The 14,458-nt window shown below is 42.7% G+C and overlaps 1 protein-coding gene and 1 long non-coding RNA gene across 9 annotated transcripts in view; one reads left to right on the forward strand and one right to left on the reverse strand.

Moving 5' to 3' along the window:
- Positions 1 to 2,222, reverse strand: part of LOC123587370 — a 30,346-nt gene extending 28,124 nt beyond the window's left edge. The window contains exon 1 of one of the 2 annotated variants that reach the window (XR_006707271.1): positions 2,099 to 2,218. This is a non-coding gene — a long non-coding RNA (uncharacterized LOC123587370). Of the gene's footprint in view, positions 1 to 2,098 lie in introns of both variants that reach the window. The other variant, XR_006707268.1, reaches the window with a different exon arrangement.
- A 30-nt stretch (positions 2,223 to 2,252) lies between these two features.
- The window catches only part of ENTPD4 (ectonucleoside triphosphate diphosphohydrolase 4), a 43,012-nt gene continuing 30,806 nt past the window's right edge, over positions 2,253 to 14,458 (forward strand). For 3 of the 7 annotated variants that reach the window (XM_045457074.1, XM_045457038.1, XM_045457046.1), the window contains exons 1-4: positions 2,286 to 2,479; positions 10,464 to 10,562; positions 12,019 to 12,216; positions 12,727 to 12,932. In XM_045457074.1, the coding sequence (XP_045313030.1) occupies positions 10,555 to 10,562; positions 12,019 to 12,216; positions 12,727 to 12,932 (412 nt within the window). In that variant the 5' untranslated portion in view covers positions 2,286 to 2,479; positions 10,464 to 10,554. Of the gene's footprint in view, positions 2,480 to 5,453; positions 5,572 to 10,463; positions 10,563 to 12,018; positions 12,217 to 12,726; positions 12,933 to 14,458 lie in introns of all 7 variants that reach the window. The other 4 variants (XM_045457061.1, XM_045457071.1, XM_045457030.1 and 1 more) reach the window with 4 other exon arrangements.

The following is a 14,458-nucleotide window of genomic DNA, read 5'->3' on the forward strand; positions in this document are numbered from 1 at the left end:
CAAGTTTGTTTTACTTGAAAAGGGAATAGTGTAGATTTTTCCAGGGCTCTCATTTAAAAAAAAAACATTTTAAAGTGTCTAGGCTGGCTGGTCACTTCCAATCCTTGGATAGCAGTGTATTCACCTGTTTAAAAAAAAAAAAAAAAAAAGAGGAAAAGGGGAACAGGACCTGTGATTCTCAATGACTCTTCCAGGTCTGTGACTTCAAAGTAGTTTTTTGTCAAGCTAGAGAGAGTGGCCTTGAGCTAAGTGCAAGGCCATGGGTCAATCTCAGGAACTGGTGTTCACCCTACTATTTCTTCTCAGAACCATTGTGTATGGGTGAGATCCGTCTCCCGAGAACAGGCTCTACCACCTAACTTTTGGCAAGGATGAAATCCTGGACCTTGAGAGAATCACTGGATGAGTTTGAGCCTTAGTTTCCCCATCTGTAAAACAGGGATAGCTACTTATTTCACTTAGCATCACACGCTCTAGCTCCATCCACTCTGTTGCAAGTGGCAACATTTCATTCTTCTTTTGTGGCCGAGTAATATTCCATTGTATATATACCACATCCTCCTTATCCATTTATCAGTCAACAGACACTTGGGCTGTTTCCAGAGTTTGGCTAGTGTCGATAATGCTGCTATAGCAGTGTTAAAAACACTGGGGTGCATGTATCCCTTTGAATTAGAATTTTGTATTCTTTGGGCAAATACCTAGTAGTGCAATTGTCAGATCAGGGTGGTTCTATTTTTAACTTTTTGAGAAACCTCCACACTGTTTTCTTTTCTTTTTTTTTTTTTTAATTTTTTTTTTCAACGTTTATTTATTTTTGGGACAGAGAGAGACAGAGCATGAACGGGGGAGGGGCAGAGAGAGAGGGAGACACAGAATCGGAAACAGGCTCCAGGCTCTGAGCCATCAGCCCAGAGCCCGACGCGGGGCTTGAACTCACGGACCGGGAGATCGTGACCTGGCTGAAGTCGGACGCTTAACCGACTGCGCCACCCAGGCGCCCCAAGAAACCTCCACACTGTTTTCCAGAGTGGCTGCACAGTTTACATTCCCACCAACAGTGCACAAGGGTTCCTTTTCCTCCACATCCTCACCAACACCTGTTGTTTCTTGTGTTGTTGATTTTAGCCATTCTGACAGGGGTGAGGTGGTCTCCCACGGTGGTTTTGATTTGTATTCCCCTGATGGTGAGTGATGTTGAACATCTTTTCATGTGTCTGTTGGCCATCTGGATGTCTTCTTTAGAAAAATGTCTGGGGCACCTGGGTGACTCAGTCGGTTAAGCGTCCGACTTCGGCTCAGGTCATGATCTCATGGTATGGGAGTTCAAACCCCGCATCAGGCTCTGTGCTGACAGCTCAGAGCCTGGAACCTGCTTCCGAGTCTGTGTTTCCCTCTCTCTCTCTCTCTCTCTCTGCCCCTCCCCTCCTCATTCTCTCTGTTTGTCTCTCTCTCTCTCTCTCAAAAATAAACATTAAAAAATTTTAAAAAGAAAAGAAAAATGTCTATTCATGTCTTATGCCCATTTTAATTGGATTATTCATTTGGGGGGTATCATATTTTACAAGTTCTTGATAGATTTTGGATACTAACCCTTTATCAGATATGCATTTTCAAATATCTTCTCCCATTCCATAGGTTGCTTTTTGGTTTTGTTTATTATGTCCTTAGCTGTGCAGAAATTTTTATTTTGATAAAGTGCCAAAAGTTTACTTTTGCTTTTATTTCCCTTGCCACAGGAGACATATCTAGTAAGAAGTTGCTATGGCTTATGTCAAAGAGGTTAGGTCCTGTCTTCTCTCCTGGGATTTTAATAGTTGTAGCACTAAATGGTACACCAGAAACTAATATTACACTGTATGTTAACCAACTGGAGTTTATATAAAAACTTAAAAATAAAAACAGGTATAGCTACTGAAAGAATTGTAAACATATCAAGAGTTGAGCGAAAATGCCTAGACTTTGTCAGATTTTCAAGTGTTATTTTCCTTAATCCTTGGGGCACCAAGGAAAGATCACCTGGTTATCACAAGCACATTGCAGCTTGCTGACTACCAGACTGGCTACGACCGACAGGCGGTAGCCAAGCCAGACTTACCTTTACTTCTGTGACACCGCTGTCACCTTCGGCACTCTCAGAGGCGAGCTGCCCGCCGGTCATTACCCTGGGAAGAGCTCTGCACTCCACGCCAATCATCGGGGCACAGGCCCCGCCCCTGGCGCAGCCCCACCCCCCGCGCCGCGCTTCTCTCCCCTCCGCCCCCACGGCGTGCGCGCCCCGGGAGCGGGCGGTGACGCGCACGGGCTAGAGCCGGGTGGCGGTGCGGCTCCCGGAAAGGAACGGATCCTCCAGGAAGCCGGGTCCGTGTGGCTGCCGCTGCCGCTGCCGCTGCCGCCGCGCTGCGGTGGCCGTGATGCGTTCCGCTTGCAGCTTCCCGCTGCCAGGAGCCCCGGCCGCCAAGTCGGGCGCTGCGAGCAGGTGAGGCGGCCTTCCCGGCGCTGACGAGGGAAGGGCGAGGAAGCGGCCGGCGGGGCTGGGACGGTTGGAGCGTGGGACGCGGCGGAGCGGCGAGGGCCGCGGACGAGCTCTTGTGCCCCGAGAGCCCTCCCCGCGCCTGCTGGCGGTCTTCACGTCCGCGCCGCCCCCGCCGCCTTGGCCGCGCGGCCACATCCGGGCTCCCCGGCCGTCAGCCCCCGTGACCCCGGGCGGCAGGTGCTCTCCCCCAGCCCCTGGCAAGAGAAAGCTGGCAGCCGTGCTGTCGCGCCGGCTTCGGTGACCACGCTGGATTTTCCCTCTCGCACACGTAGTGTGGGCGGATCTGGCCCCCACTGGCGGGGGACCTGGCCAGGGAGAGAGGATGCTGCACGACTGGTTTTTGCTTGTCGCCTTTCCTAACATTGGTACTTTTCAGCCTCGGTTTTGCCTTGCTCTGTTTTTACTTTTATGCTTTAGATTGCTCCTTGGAAAAATGGAACTAATCGGGCAATAAAGTGACAGTGAGAGCAGTGTTTCTCAAACTTGAGTAATGCGTGGACGCCTTTTAAAGGGACAGTTCTCATTCTCTAGAATATGTCCCAGAACTCACAGGGAAACCCAGACCCCAGTTAGGTGAACAGCGGTGCTCTCAGAGAACATTGATCACTATTGGGAAAGAGAAGAAATGCGTTACAGTTCGGGAACTTCCGTGCTAGAAGATAAACTAGAAGTTACTGAAGAATTCTAAATTAGAGACTCAAATCCCTGGTTTAATTTTACATTGCAGCGTTTACTGTGCCCTTCTTTGTGTAATGAACATTTTCCAACCTTGGAGAGGCCTTCAAAGAATCCTGTTTTTTGTGTTATCTTGTATTTGATGTTATTTTGTCTTTGTACCAGGTTTTTTCAGTTTGACACAGTAGCAGAATTACAGGACGTAGTACTAATTTGTATTAGTGGTTGAATTATTTCTCTCTGTGTTTATGTTAACATTGACTAATCACTTGTGTTTGTTACATATTGAATCCATGGCCTACATTCTTCCACATCCAATGGCAATGCCTGATCTCAACCTTTGTGCCTATAGTCTACAGAGAAGAAACAAGAATAAAAGTGGATCTAAGGATGTATATTCTGTACATATTTGTTCAACATGTTTACTTAAACTACACTTGGGTGCCTGGCTAGCTCATTCGGTAGAGCTTGTGACTCTTGATCTTGGGGTCGTGAGTTCAAGCCCTCTGTTGGGTGTGAAGCCTACTAAAAAATAAATAAAAATAAACCAGCCTACGCTTGAATAAAAAGATTTCAGAGTGTGGGAAAATGTGAGAAAGTAAAACAGGTTAGATCTTGGCAAAGAACAATACTGACTTGTGCTTTGAAAGAAGTGTAGTATTGAAAGCAGGACATACTAGAAGAAGGGATATTAGTAAAGGCCAGAGGCAAGAATGAGAAGAGTGTGTGTGGGCAATAAGAGACCCACCTTTCTAGAACAGAGAGATGTTCTCTGGGGCCGAGGAGAGAACAAGTTGATAAAATAAGATGGGCCTAGTCGATGGTTGTTACGGTTTCAGATGCCACCCAAGCAAGTTGGTGTTGACCCGTAGGCTCCAGAAGTTTCTTGAGCTGATCATATTTTGAATGTAGCATTTTACACAGAGGTGTTTCTGAAGTGCGGTGTTCATAGTAAAGCCGAAGGTAGGGGACCTGCCTAGAATCTGTCTTGTGGTAGTAATGTCTGCTGTGGTCATTTTAGATGTGTGGACTAAATGTGATGTTTGAAAAAGAATTGACAGGCCCCAATAAATGGTGTAATAGGTAGACCCACAGATAAGTAGGCTTCAGAGTTAAGAACCAGGTAGCTCCAGTCACAGTGATCCCCCTCTTAGGCCTGGAGAATTTGGAAGGTGGTATTAGTTTCTGCCAAGAGATCGTGACCCCAGCCTTGGACTGAGTGAGTTGCAGTAGCAGGGTGGCAGTAAGCTCAGGATGTGGAATTGGAACTTGAGGAAAATCAGAGTTGCAGATTTCAGAAACTGCAGAAGTAATGCCGGAAGAGTGTGACTAGAAAAAAAGTCATTTAAAATAGGGACCAGGGGCACCTGGGTGGCTCAGTTAAGCATCTGACTCTTGGTTTTGGCTCAGGTCACGATCTCATGGTTCCTGGGTGTGAGTTCCACCCGGTCAGCTGCTGTCATCGAGGAGCGTGCCTGGGATTCTCTCTCTCCTTCTCTCTCTGCTCCTCCTCCCCCCGACTTCTCTCTCTCTCTCTCTCTCTCTCTCAAAATAAATCAATAAACATTAAAAACAAATAGTTTGGGGTCCCTGGGTGGCTCAGTTGGTTAAGCATCCAACTTCAGCTCAGGTCATGATCTCACACTTTGTGGATTCGAGCCCAGCATTGGGCTCTGTGCTGACAGCTTAGAGCCTGGGACCTGCTTCAGATTCTGTGTCTCCCTCTCTCTGCCCCTCCCCTACTCAGGCTCTCTCTCTCTCCCTCTCTCTCAAAAATAAACAAACATTGAAAAAATTTTTTAAAAAGAAAAATTTTTTAAAATAGATGTTGAATAAAATGTAGATCATAAATGCAACTATGCATTCTTAAAACAAAAAAAAAATGAATTAAGTTATTTTGCTGTCTTTTTCCCCACAAATGAGTGAGGCACAGAGTGCTTCACTTTGGCTGCTCACTCTCCCAAGACCGTTGTTTCCTACAAGTTCTGCATAAGTGTTTGTGGGCCCCTTTGATTGTTCAAGGTCCTCTTGTAATCCTGTGATATTCATATATTCTTTCCATCATGTCTTCTTACCTTTTCTTACTCACAGGCCTAGCTCTTCCAGAGTCTCATTTGCCTGTGATTTTGTTTGCCTGTGATTTGAGAATTTGCTAATGTCTGTTATGTTGCATGCTGCATTTTTCACCAGGGAGCCATTTCACTCTGCAATTGATTAATATTGTTTTCACTGTTTTCCTTAGGACTGACAGTGAGAAACTGACATTGAACCATGACCCCATGAGCTTCACTCCACTAAAGAATGTTCAACTAAGGAGGGCCCCACTAACTGAAATCATGAGTTAATGGATCTCTCTGGTGGTAGGTCTAACACAATTTGGGCCTTTTAAAAACGCGGCAGTTTTATGTAATATTAGAGTTTGCCTTGCTAAACTCAGGTGCCAAGGTTCTTAGCTACAAATACAATTGGAGTTTACATTTTGAGATCAAATTACCATATTGCTGACTGCTGGATAGTATTTGGCCATACTTTTGTCCTAAATAAAAGTAATTACTTCAGCAGTTTATAAGCTGTTCTATTTTCTTCTGTCTTTAAGCACAGTTTTGTCAGTTACAGAAATATCTGTTTATCCTTTTTGTCAAAATCCTCACATATCTCAAGACAAAGTTCCAAGGCAAACATCAGATTAAATAACGTTTACTAAGTTTGCTATAATCATTCTACTTTTTTTTTAATGTTTATTTTTTGAGAGAGAGAGACAGAGAGTGCAAGTAGGGGAGGAACAGAGAGAGAGAGAGAGAGAGGGAGACAGAATCTGAAGCAGTCTCCACGCTCTGAGCTGTCAGCACAGAGCCCAGCGCGGGGCTCGAACTCACAAGCAGTGAGATCATGACCCGAGCCGAAGTTGGATGCTTAACCAACTGAGCCATCCAGGCGCCCCAGATGTGCTATGATCATTCTAAACAGTGCACCTTCTGCTTTGAAATGTGTTCTCTTTTCTCATCTCCCATCGAAAGTATACCTCTCACCTCCAGGTATCTTTTCTGGTTCCCTAGCCTCCAGTGTGCTCTTCTCTGAACTATTACAGGAAGAGTCGGGATAATTTAACATTGCCTTCTGTTACTCTCTTGATTATTTTCTGGGTATTAGAATTTTCTCTGTAACCAGTGTGCAAACTCCTCGAAATCTGGAGCCAGGTTTGTTACTTCTCTGTGCCCTTTGTATGCCCTCCTAGTTCTCATCATTGAATCATTAAAGCTCTTTCTTCCCCCTAGGACCTTGACTTTAAGCTATTAACTAGAATATTCTTTTCTTTTGTTCTTAGTTCAGCTATCACATAATTATCGATTTCAAAAAATGTCCAGATTGGAATTCCTATGTCACGGTTTTTAAGGTAGGCTTTCTTGATAATGTACAGAAGAGGATTTGATGCTGAAAACTGGAGAGATCAGTGGAAGGTAGCTTGGTAGAAATAGTTCCGTTGTCTTTTCTGATGGTACAATTAATATATGCCCTTTAAGAAATAAAGGCAAGCCTAGGGAAGAATAGGCTAGAAATAGATGATCTATTATCTCACTACTTAGCAATAACCAACCACTGTTAACATTTTGGTTTCTGTTCTATCCCCGTCTTCCTGGGCATGCGTGATGCGGTTTTTTTTTCCTTAATATATCATGGGGATCTTTCCATGTCAATAAATACAGATCTGCATCATCACTTTTATAATAGTCTCATCATGTTCCACTGCCTAAATGGACCACGTGTAATGTAACCCACCCACTGCAATGCACATTAGTAGCAGTGTTTTGCTGTTGCACACAATACTGTCACGAACTTCTTTACACATATTTCAGTGAATTTACCCTATAATTTCCTAAGGTTGAATTTCTGTAAGTGTGATAGAGCAGAGGGTAAGTCTGTTTAAAATTTTCATATGTGTTACCCATATGCCCCCAGAAGGTTAGACCTATTCAGATTCTCCCCAACAGTGTTCTCCTTTGTTAGCAAAGTATTGTCAGACTTTAGTCTCCACTAATCTGATAATTGTGAAGTCTTGTTTTTATTTATGTTTCTTTAAATACTAACGAAGTTACATTATATCAGCCATTTGTATTTCTTATTTGGTTAATTTCCAATTATCCTTCTTTTTCTAATGCATTATCTCTCTTATTTAGAAGAACCTTTTATATATAAGGGATATTTACCTTTTTCATGTATGTCACAAGTAATTTTCCCAAGCTTTGTCTATTTGGGAAGGGATTTTTTTTTAAGCACTCATAAGTCTTAAACTCATATGATGTATTTTCTTACATTTATGGTTTAAGACATTGATGTCAATTGTAGAAAAGCTTTACACATTCTGAGATTGGGTACATTTCCATCTTAACATTTTAATGCATATTTTTAACATTTAAATTTTTGATGGAGTGCCTGGGTGGCTCAGTTGGTTGAGCCTCCAGCTCTTGGTTTCTGCTCAGTTCATGATCTCATGGTTCATGAGTTCGAGCCCCATGTTGGGCTCCACACTGGCAGCAGGGATCCTGCTTGGGATCCTGCTTGGGATCCTCTCCCTCCTTCTCTCTGTGCCCTTCCCCTGCTCACTTGCTCTCTCTCTCTCTCTCAAAATAGAGAGATAAACTTTAAATTTTTGAACCATTGGAATTCTCTTAAATGTTGTGATGCAGTTATCTTACCATATTCAAATGCTAAAAGGCAGCTACTTTATAAAAACGCATCAGAATTCATTTAAACATGTCAGTAACTGGGGCGCCTGGGTGGCGCAGTCGGTTAAGCGTCCGACTTCAGCCAGGTCACGATCTCGCAGTCTGTGAGTTCGAGCCCCGCGTCGGGCTCTGGGCTGATGGCTCAGAGCCTGGAGCCTGTTTCTGATTCTGTGTCTCCCTCTCTCTGCCCCTCCCCCGTTCATGCTCTGTCTCTCTCTGTCCCAAAAATAAATAAACGTTGAAAAAAAAAAAAATTTAAACATGTCAGTAATTGATATATTTTTTCTTTTTTGTGTAAACTGTTAAGTCAAATATTGTTTGTCTCAAACTTGGGGTACATGGTACAATATGGATGCCATATTGAAACCTGAACTAGTTAAAGTGATTCTCCCCCTTTGTCAAGTAGGCATTATTACTACTTATCACCCTATAATACCTTTGTGTGTGTGCGGGTGGGTGTGTGTGTGTATGTGTGTGCACGCGCACGCACGTGCATGCACGCAGTAACCCCTCTACTGTGTTATAAATCCTTTCAGGGCTGGGTCCATATCTGATTCATCTTCATATCTCCCATCCCAGCCAGCCATGAAGCAGACAGTGCTTGCTCATCACTTGTGTGACAGGCACTGGTCACTGGGGAAACAGAAGAATAAGAGGCTGTCCCTGCCAATGAGAGGCCTGCCGTGTAATGAGAAAGTCAACCACAAGTGTAATACTGTAGCTCACTACTGTCAGGAGCAAATGCTCTGGAGATAGGAGGAGGGCTAGGGAAGTTCTCACAGGGAACTCACGCCCGACTCGTGCAGCAAGCAGTATTTAGGAATACCAACAGATGAACCTGTGGAGAGAGGCATTCCAAAAAGAGGAATGGGCATTTCAGTGACCCGCTGTTTGTGTTTAGCATGGCTAAAGCATAGGGTATGTATCTGTCTAGCCTGTCGGGATAAGACTAGAAAGACAGGGACGAGATCAGTGCAGTCTAATGCAGAAGCTCCGTGTGGCTGTTGAGCACTTGAAATGTGGCCAGTGCAACTGAGAAGCTGCATGTTTCATTCTAATTACTTCAGCCACACATGGCAATGGCTACTGTGTTGAACAGCACGGGGCTAGATCATGAGAGCCCTCCTTTACCATCCTAAGGAGTTAGGACTTCTTCCTGAGTGGGAGAGAAAAGTCGGGAGGTGGGAAGGTGTCAAGATTCCTGGTTGTTTTGGAAAGATCACTCAAGTGTGTCAGTTCTCAACCTCTTTGGCCTCCAGAACTCAGAAACTTGACTTTTTGCCAGACACTTTCCTAGGGTCTGTGATGTTGGGAACGCAGCAGTCAACCAAGCAGACAGAAATCTGGCCCCCCGTGGAGCTTGACACCCGAGCACGAGAAAAATGCAATCACACAGTACGTTGGGGGATGAGGATAAGAGCATGGGTTCTCCTGCTGGAACCTCAGCCGTTTTGCATATGATCATCTTTTGTTGGCAGTGTGACCTTAGGCAAGTTACTTAGCCCCTCTGCCTCAGCTGTAAAATGGTATACAAATAGTGGCTACCTGTGGGTCATTAAGAAGAGTAATTTGATATTTGTAAATAAGCAGGGCCCAGCACATAATAAGTTCTGTATAACTAATAAATAAGTAAACGCTAAGGAGAAAAACTAAGTCAAAGGAAAGAGATGGGGGGAGGGGACAGCTTGCAATGATGGTTTGGGTGGCCAGGGAAGGCCTCCTTGAGAAGGTGACATTGAGTAAAAAGTGAGAAAGTGAGTTGCATGGATGGTTTCTAAGCAGAGGGAGTAGCACGTTCAGAGGCCTAGAGACAAGGAACATAGTACCTTGCATGGTACTTTGTGCATAAGAGGGATCTAACGGTCATTTATCAAGTGAATGGGTATTTCAGGTTCCCGTTCAGTTTAATCATTTTGCCTATCGCCTACCTCCAACCCCCACCCCTAATCTTCCTTAATTCAGTACCTGTTTGGTGACCTGGTATTTTGGGTCACTGATTGGCTTTTAGGTAGAGAGTGACGAACTAGTGCTAGACTATTCCCATCTCTTTTTTGATTTTTTTTAAATTTAAATTCAAGTTAGTTAACATATAGTGTAGTCTTGGCTTCAGAAGTAGAACCCAGTGATTCATCTCTCTGTCAGTCAGAGAAAGACAGATTTCATATGATTTCACTCATATGTGGAATTTGAGAAACTCAACAGATGAAAATAGGAGAAAGGAAGGAAAAATAAGATAAAAACAGAGAGGGAGGCAAACCATAAGAGACTCTTAAATAGAACAAACTGAGGGCTGCTGGGGTGGGGGGAGATGGCTCATATTACCATCTCTTTTGATTTAGGCTTGTATCTCTGACAGCATGAAATTGACTAAGAAGTGTGTTGCTCTCAGTGAGCTCTTCTAACGGCTTCAGTGCAAGGATCACGTACCAGATCGCGTGTGGTTGGATTCAAACACGTACTTGGTAAAACAGCATTCATGTCTTCTTGGATTGTGCCGTCTTTGTGATTTTTCTCGCTTTCTGGAACAGGAATGCTCTAACTCCAGGAGGACCCCATCGTTTCTGTAGTGGTGTGTGAGGACTGACTCCTAGAACATTGCCCGGTCTCTGACCCATCAGCATGGGGAGGTAAGTGACGGTGTCTAATCACTGACACTCTAAAACCCGAGATTTTCGTGCCACAGAGACAGGTCTCGAGAGGGGAAAAAAAAAAAAAATCTAAATTCCAAGTGCAAAGTGTTCAAAGTTACGCTACACTTGTGTTTTAACACCTTTGTCCTTCCAGGCCTTGTTGGGGTGCTTGTCACAGGAAGAAAGTGGTCTTGCCAGGTGGATTTTCTAGGGGTTAATGTAGCTTACTGTAAAGGGCATGCGTGTTGGAATCTGTGAGGAGTGCATTAAGCACAGGGTAACTGTAAGCCTTGAGGTGTGGGCAGGGACGACAAACTCCATGGAGTGGCCCAGGGACCCACAGGGAGACTAGAAACTGTAAGTGGAAAACTCCATTGGGTTAGCAGGCTATCCCCCCTCTGTGAGATATTTTAGTCCAAGAAGCACTCTTTACAGGGAAGAGTGTAGAAATTAACCACAGAACAGTAACATTTATTCTAAAGGTTGCAAGGTTTTTTAAAATTTTTTTAATGTTCATTTAATTTTGAGAGAGAGCAAAAGACAGAGCAGGAGTTGGGCGGTGGGGGGTTGCCGAGAGAGAGGGAGACACAGAATCTGAAGCAGGCTCCAGGCTCTGAGCTGTCAGCACAGAGCCCAGTGTGGGGCTCAAACCCACGAACTGTGAGATCATGACCTGAGCTGAAGTCGGCTGCTTAACCAACTGAGCCACCCTGGTGCCCCGAGGTAGCAAGTTTATTTTAAGTCCAATAATAATCTCTCATTCCTGACATAAACTAAGAAGAAAAGTAGGGTTTTTTGTTTTGTTTTGTTTTGCAAAAATGTCTCAGAAATATTTCTAAAAACACAGGACATACAAAACTCATTTACTTTGTTATGAACATGTCGTTAAAGATGCTATTTTTGTCCCATTTTCTCACGCAATCATCAGGGAGAAATTTGCCTTGGAATTCAGTGTTAAGAAAAGCTTACTTCTCCTGAGCTGTTTGTATGTTTCTAATTTAATGGGCAAGGTTTTGGCCACTACGATGCTGAGCCACCTTTGCAGGCCTGTCTTATTACATGTATTTCTTTGTACTAGATTGTTTTTTGGCTTCATCATCCTTCAACCTGACTTTGTTATACATTTGTATGTTTATCGTGTTGAACATATTCTTGTAAATTGTTTCTAGTTCTTTTTTTGGAACAAAGCAGAATAGAAATAATAATCTACATAATGTCAAGGGGGAAAAACACCATCAGGACGTAATTCTCATTCGTGTAGTTTTATAATAATGAGTTACATAGCAAAGTAGCAGTATGGAAGATACTGGCATACAGACCAGTATACTGGCTTACTACCAGCAAGGAAATAGAGGTGGCTGAAGCCAGAGGCCTCCTTCCTTTGGCATCAGTTTAGGTGAGGAGAAGCCACTTTGGAGCAGATTGCTTAAAAATCTGTGTTTTGGAATTTTAGGATCGGCATCTCCTGTCTTTTTCCTGCTTCCTGGCATTTTAGCATCTCTCCAGTGGGGTGTCCTCGAATTCTGAATACCAATTTACGCCAGATTATTGTTATTAGTGTTCTGGCTGCTGCTGCTTCACTTTTATACTTTTCTGTTGTCATAATCCGAAATAAGTATGGGCGGCTATCCAGAGACAAGAAGTTTCAAAGGTAAGAGAAAAAAACATTTCTTTTCTAGATGGGGTACCATACGTCCATTTTACAGCTTCGAGACTTTTGGGATTAGGTTGGAATTTAAGAAGCATGTGGCTGTAGGAAACAGAATCTGTACTGAATACAGCATGGCGTGAAAAATAAAACTGTTTGAAATGGTTTAATCATTAACTACCAAACCCACATCATATGAGGATTTAAACATAAGCTTTTCCTGTGATATCTTTTAAGCTGATTTTTCAGTTAATGTCCATGGCTTGGGAATAGTTTTGCTTCTCAGTGCTTGTTTGAACTTCTTACAAGGAATAATGACTGTGTATCTGATTCAGATCATCTTTATCGCTGTCACTTGTTTTGTTTTGAGTCTTCAATCGTTTGGCAGTTGTAAAAACGCTATTGTGGATCAGCTTAGAATCTGCTGCCTCGACATTATGTATTGCATTTGCTTGGTTAAGGTTTAAGATGATCATCTTTGCCTCACTAAGAATGTTCATTTTTGTAAACAAGGTACTTGGCACGAGTTACTGACATTGAAGCCACAGACACCAATAACCCCAACGTGAACTACGGTGTCGTGGTGGACTGTGGTAGCAGTGGGTCTCGGATATTTGTCTATTGCTGGCCGAGGCATAACGGCAATCCTCACGATCTGCTGGATATCCGCCAAATGAGGGATAAAAACCGAAAGCCAGTGGTTATGAAAATAAAACCCGGTATGTAAAAGATAGATATCTGACTGGTAACCTGCTTCTGTCCTTTCTTCTCCGTGAGGTTTTTCATGTCCTTCCCTTCCTTTCCCCAGAGTCATCGCTCTAATTCAGAACTCACCCCAGGACCTGTTTCCCTTTCTTCCATTTTCTGCCCATCCTGCATGAGGTGACTTAACTCTTTAATAAAATACCCCAAACCATGTCTTTCTTTTGGTCTCCTGCAGCGTTTACCACGGTGCCTTACTCATGTGTGTCCTGAGATGTTCGCTAGTTGACATTAATTATGGAGGGATGTGTTTTTCCTATTTGGTAACCATTTGACTCTATCCCTAATGACAGAGTAATTTCAGATAACTCATGGATATCTGTACCCTAATACATTGGTGTATATTTCTTTTTTCCCCCATTTTTAAAAAGTGCCCCAGTATATTTCTAACTGGATTATTTAACTAGAGTGACTTATTACTGATGAGCTGGTGTTATTATGTCCAATTTTTAATGATACCACAGTTTCTAAGTCAGTGTGTTATGCAAAAATTGGGATTTGCTGTCTCCATTAAAGAATTTAAATCAGTGGTTCTCAACCTTTTTATGTATGTACACCATTTCCATGGGCAGTCCTGTTCTGTCAGAAGTTTTAGGAATGGAGGGTGTCCATTGGAGTGCCTTGAAATAGGCATTTTATGTCTTGATAGTTGATAATCACTGATTTAAAACAGTGTACTACAGATCTTAATAGAGATTCAACACTTTTATTTCATCTTACTAGTGTATTATATAGTAAGATATAAAATCCAAACAATCCAAGGAATTTATCTTGTAAAATATTAGAGAATGCTGATTAAAAAAAAATTATCATACCTTATTATCTCCTATTTCAAATATGTAAATGAAAAGGGGGCTTAGTATTAATACGATAAAATACCTGTCCTCTCACATAGTTCCTAATAACATAGACTGTTGGCCCTCTGAATCCTTCCCTTTCTTCATTGAATAATTTAGGCCCCACTTCCTTCTTCAGTCAATCTTCAAGTTGATTGTTCTTTGATGTTTGGGCATATTGCTCAGAAAATGCAAAATCTCTACCTCATGCATGTCAGGATAAAGAGAAGGAATTGAATCTGAGTCTCTTGTATAAGCATTATTTTGATATCAGAGTACATTTCCATGAACAAAGATCATTTTTTTCTATAAGTCTTAGTGAATGACTTTTAATTTCTAGTTTTCTGTTATCATGTCCCTTAAATTTTTATGCATTCCTAATCTAGAAACATTTTCAGAGTTAAAGTGATACTGATCAAAAAAAAAAAAAAATTCACGAGAAGATTGAAATATAAAGCTCTATAAAGCACATTGCATTTCATCCAGCTTCACATACCAAGTTCTGTCAGTGATTAAACTGCTCACGTGGAATAAGGTAAAATCTTTCATGCCTTGGAGTGTCCTTTGGGACATCATCCCAGGGTGTATAGCAGAATCTCCTTAAAATCAGGTTTAACATGGTTCTCTCTCATGCTACAGAAAATGTT

This window comes from Leopardus geoffroyi, chromosome B1 (genome assembly GCF_018350155.1).
Source record: "Leopardus geoffroyi isolate Oge1 chromosome B1, O.geoffroyi_Oge1_pat1.0, whole genome shotgun sequence".
NCBI classification, from domain to species: domain Eukaryota; kingdom Metazoa; phylum Chordata; class Mammalia; order Carnivora; family Felidae; genus Leopardus; species Leopardus geoffroyi.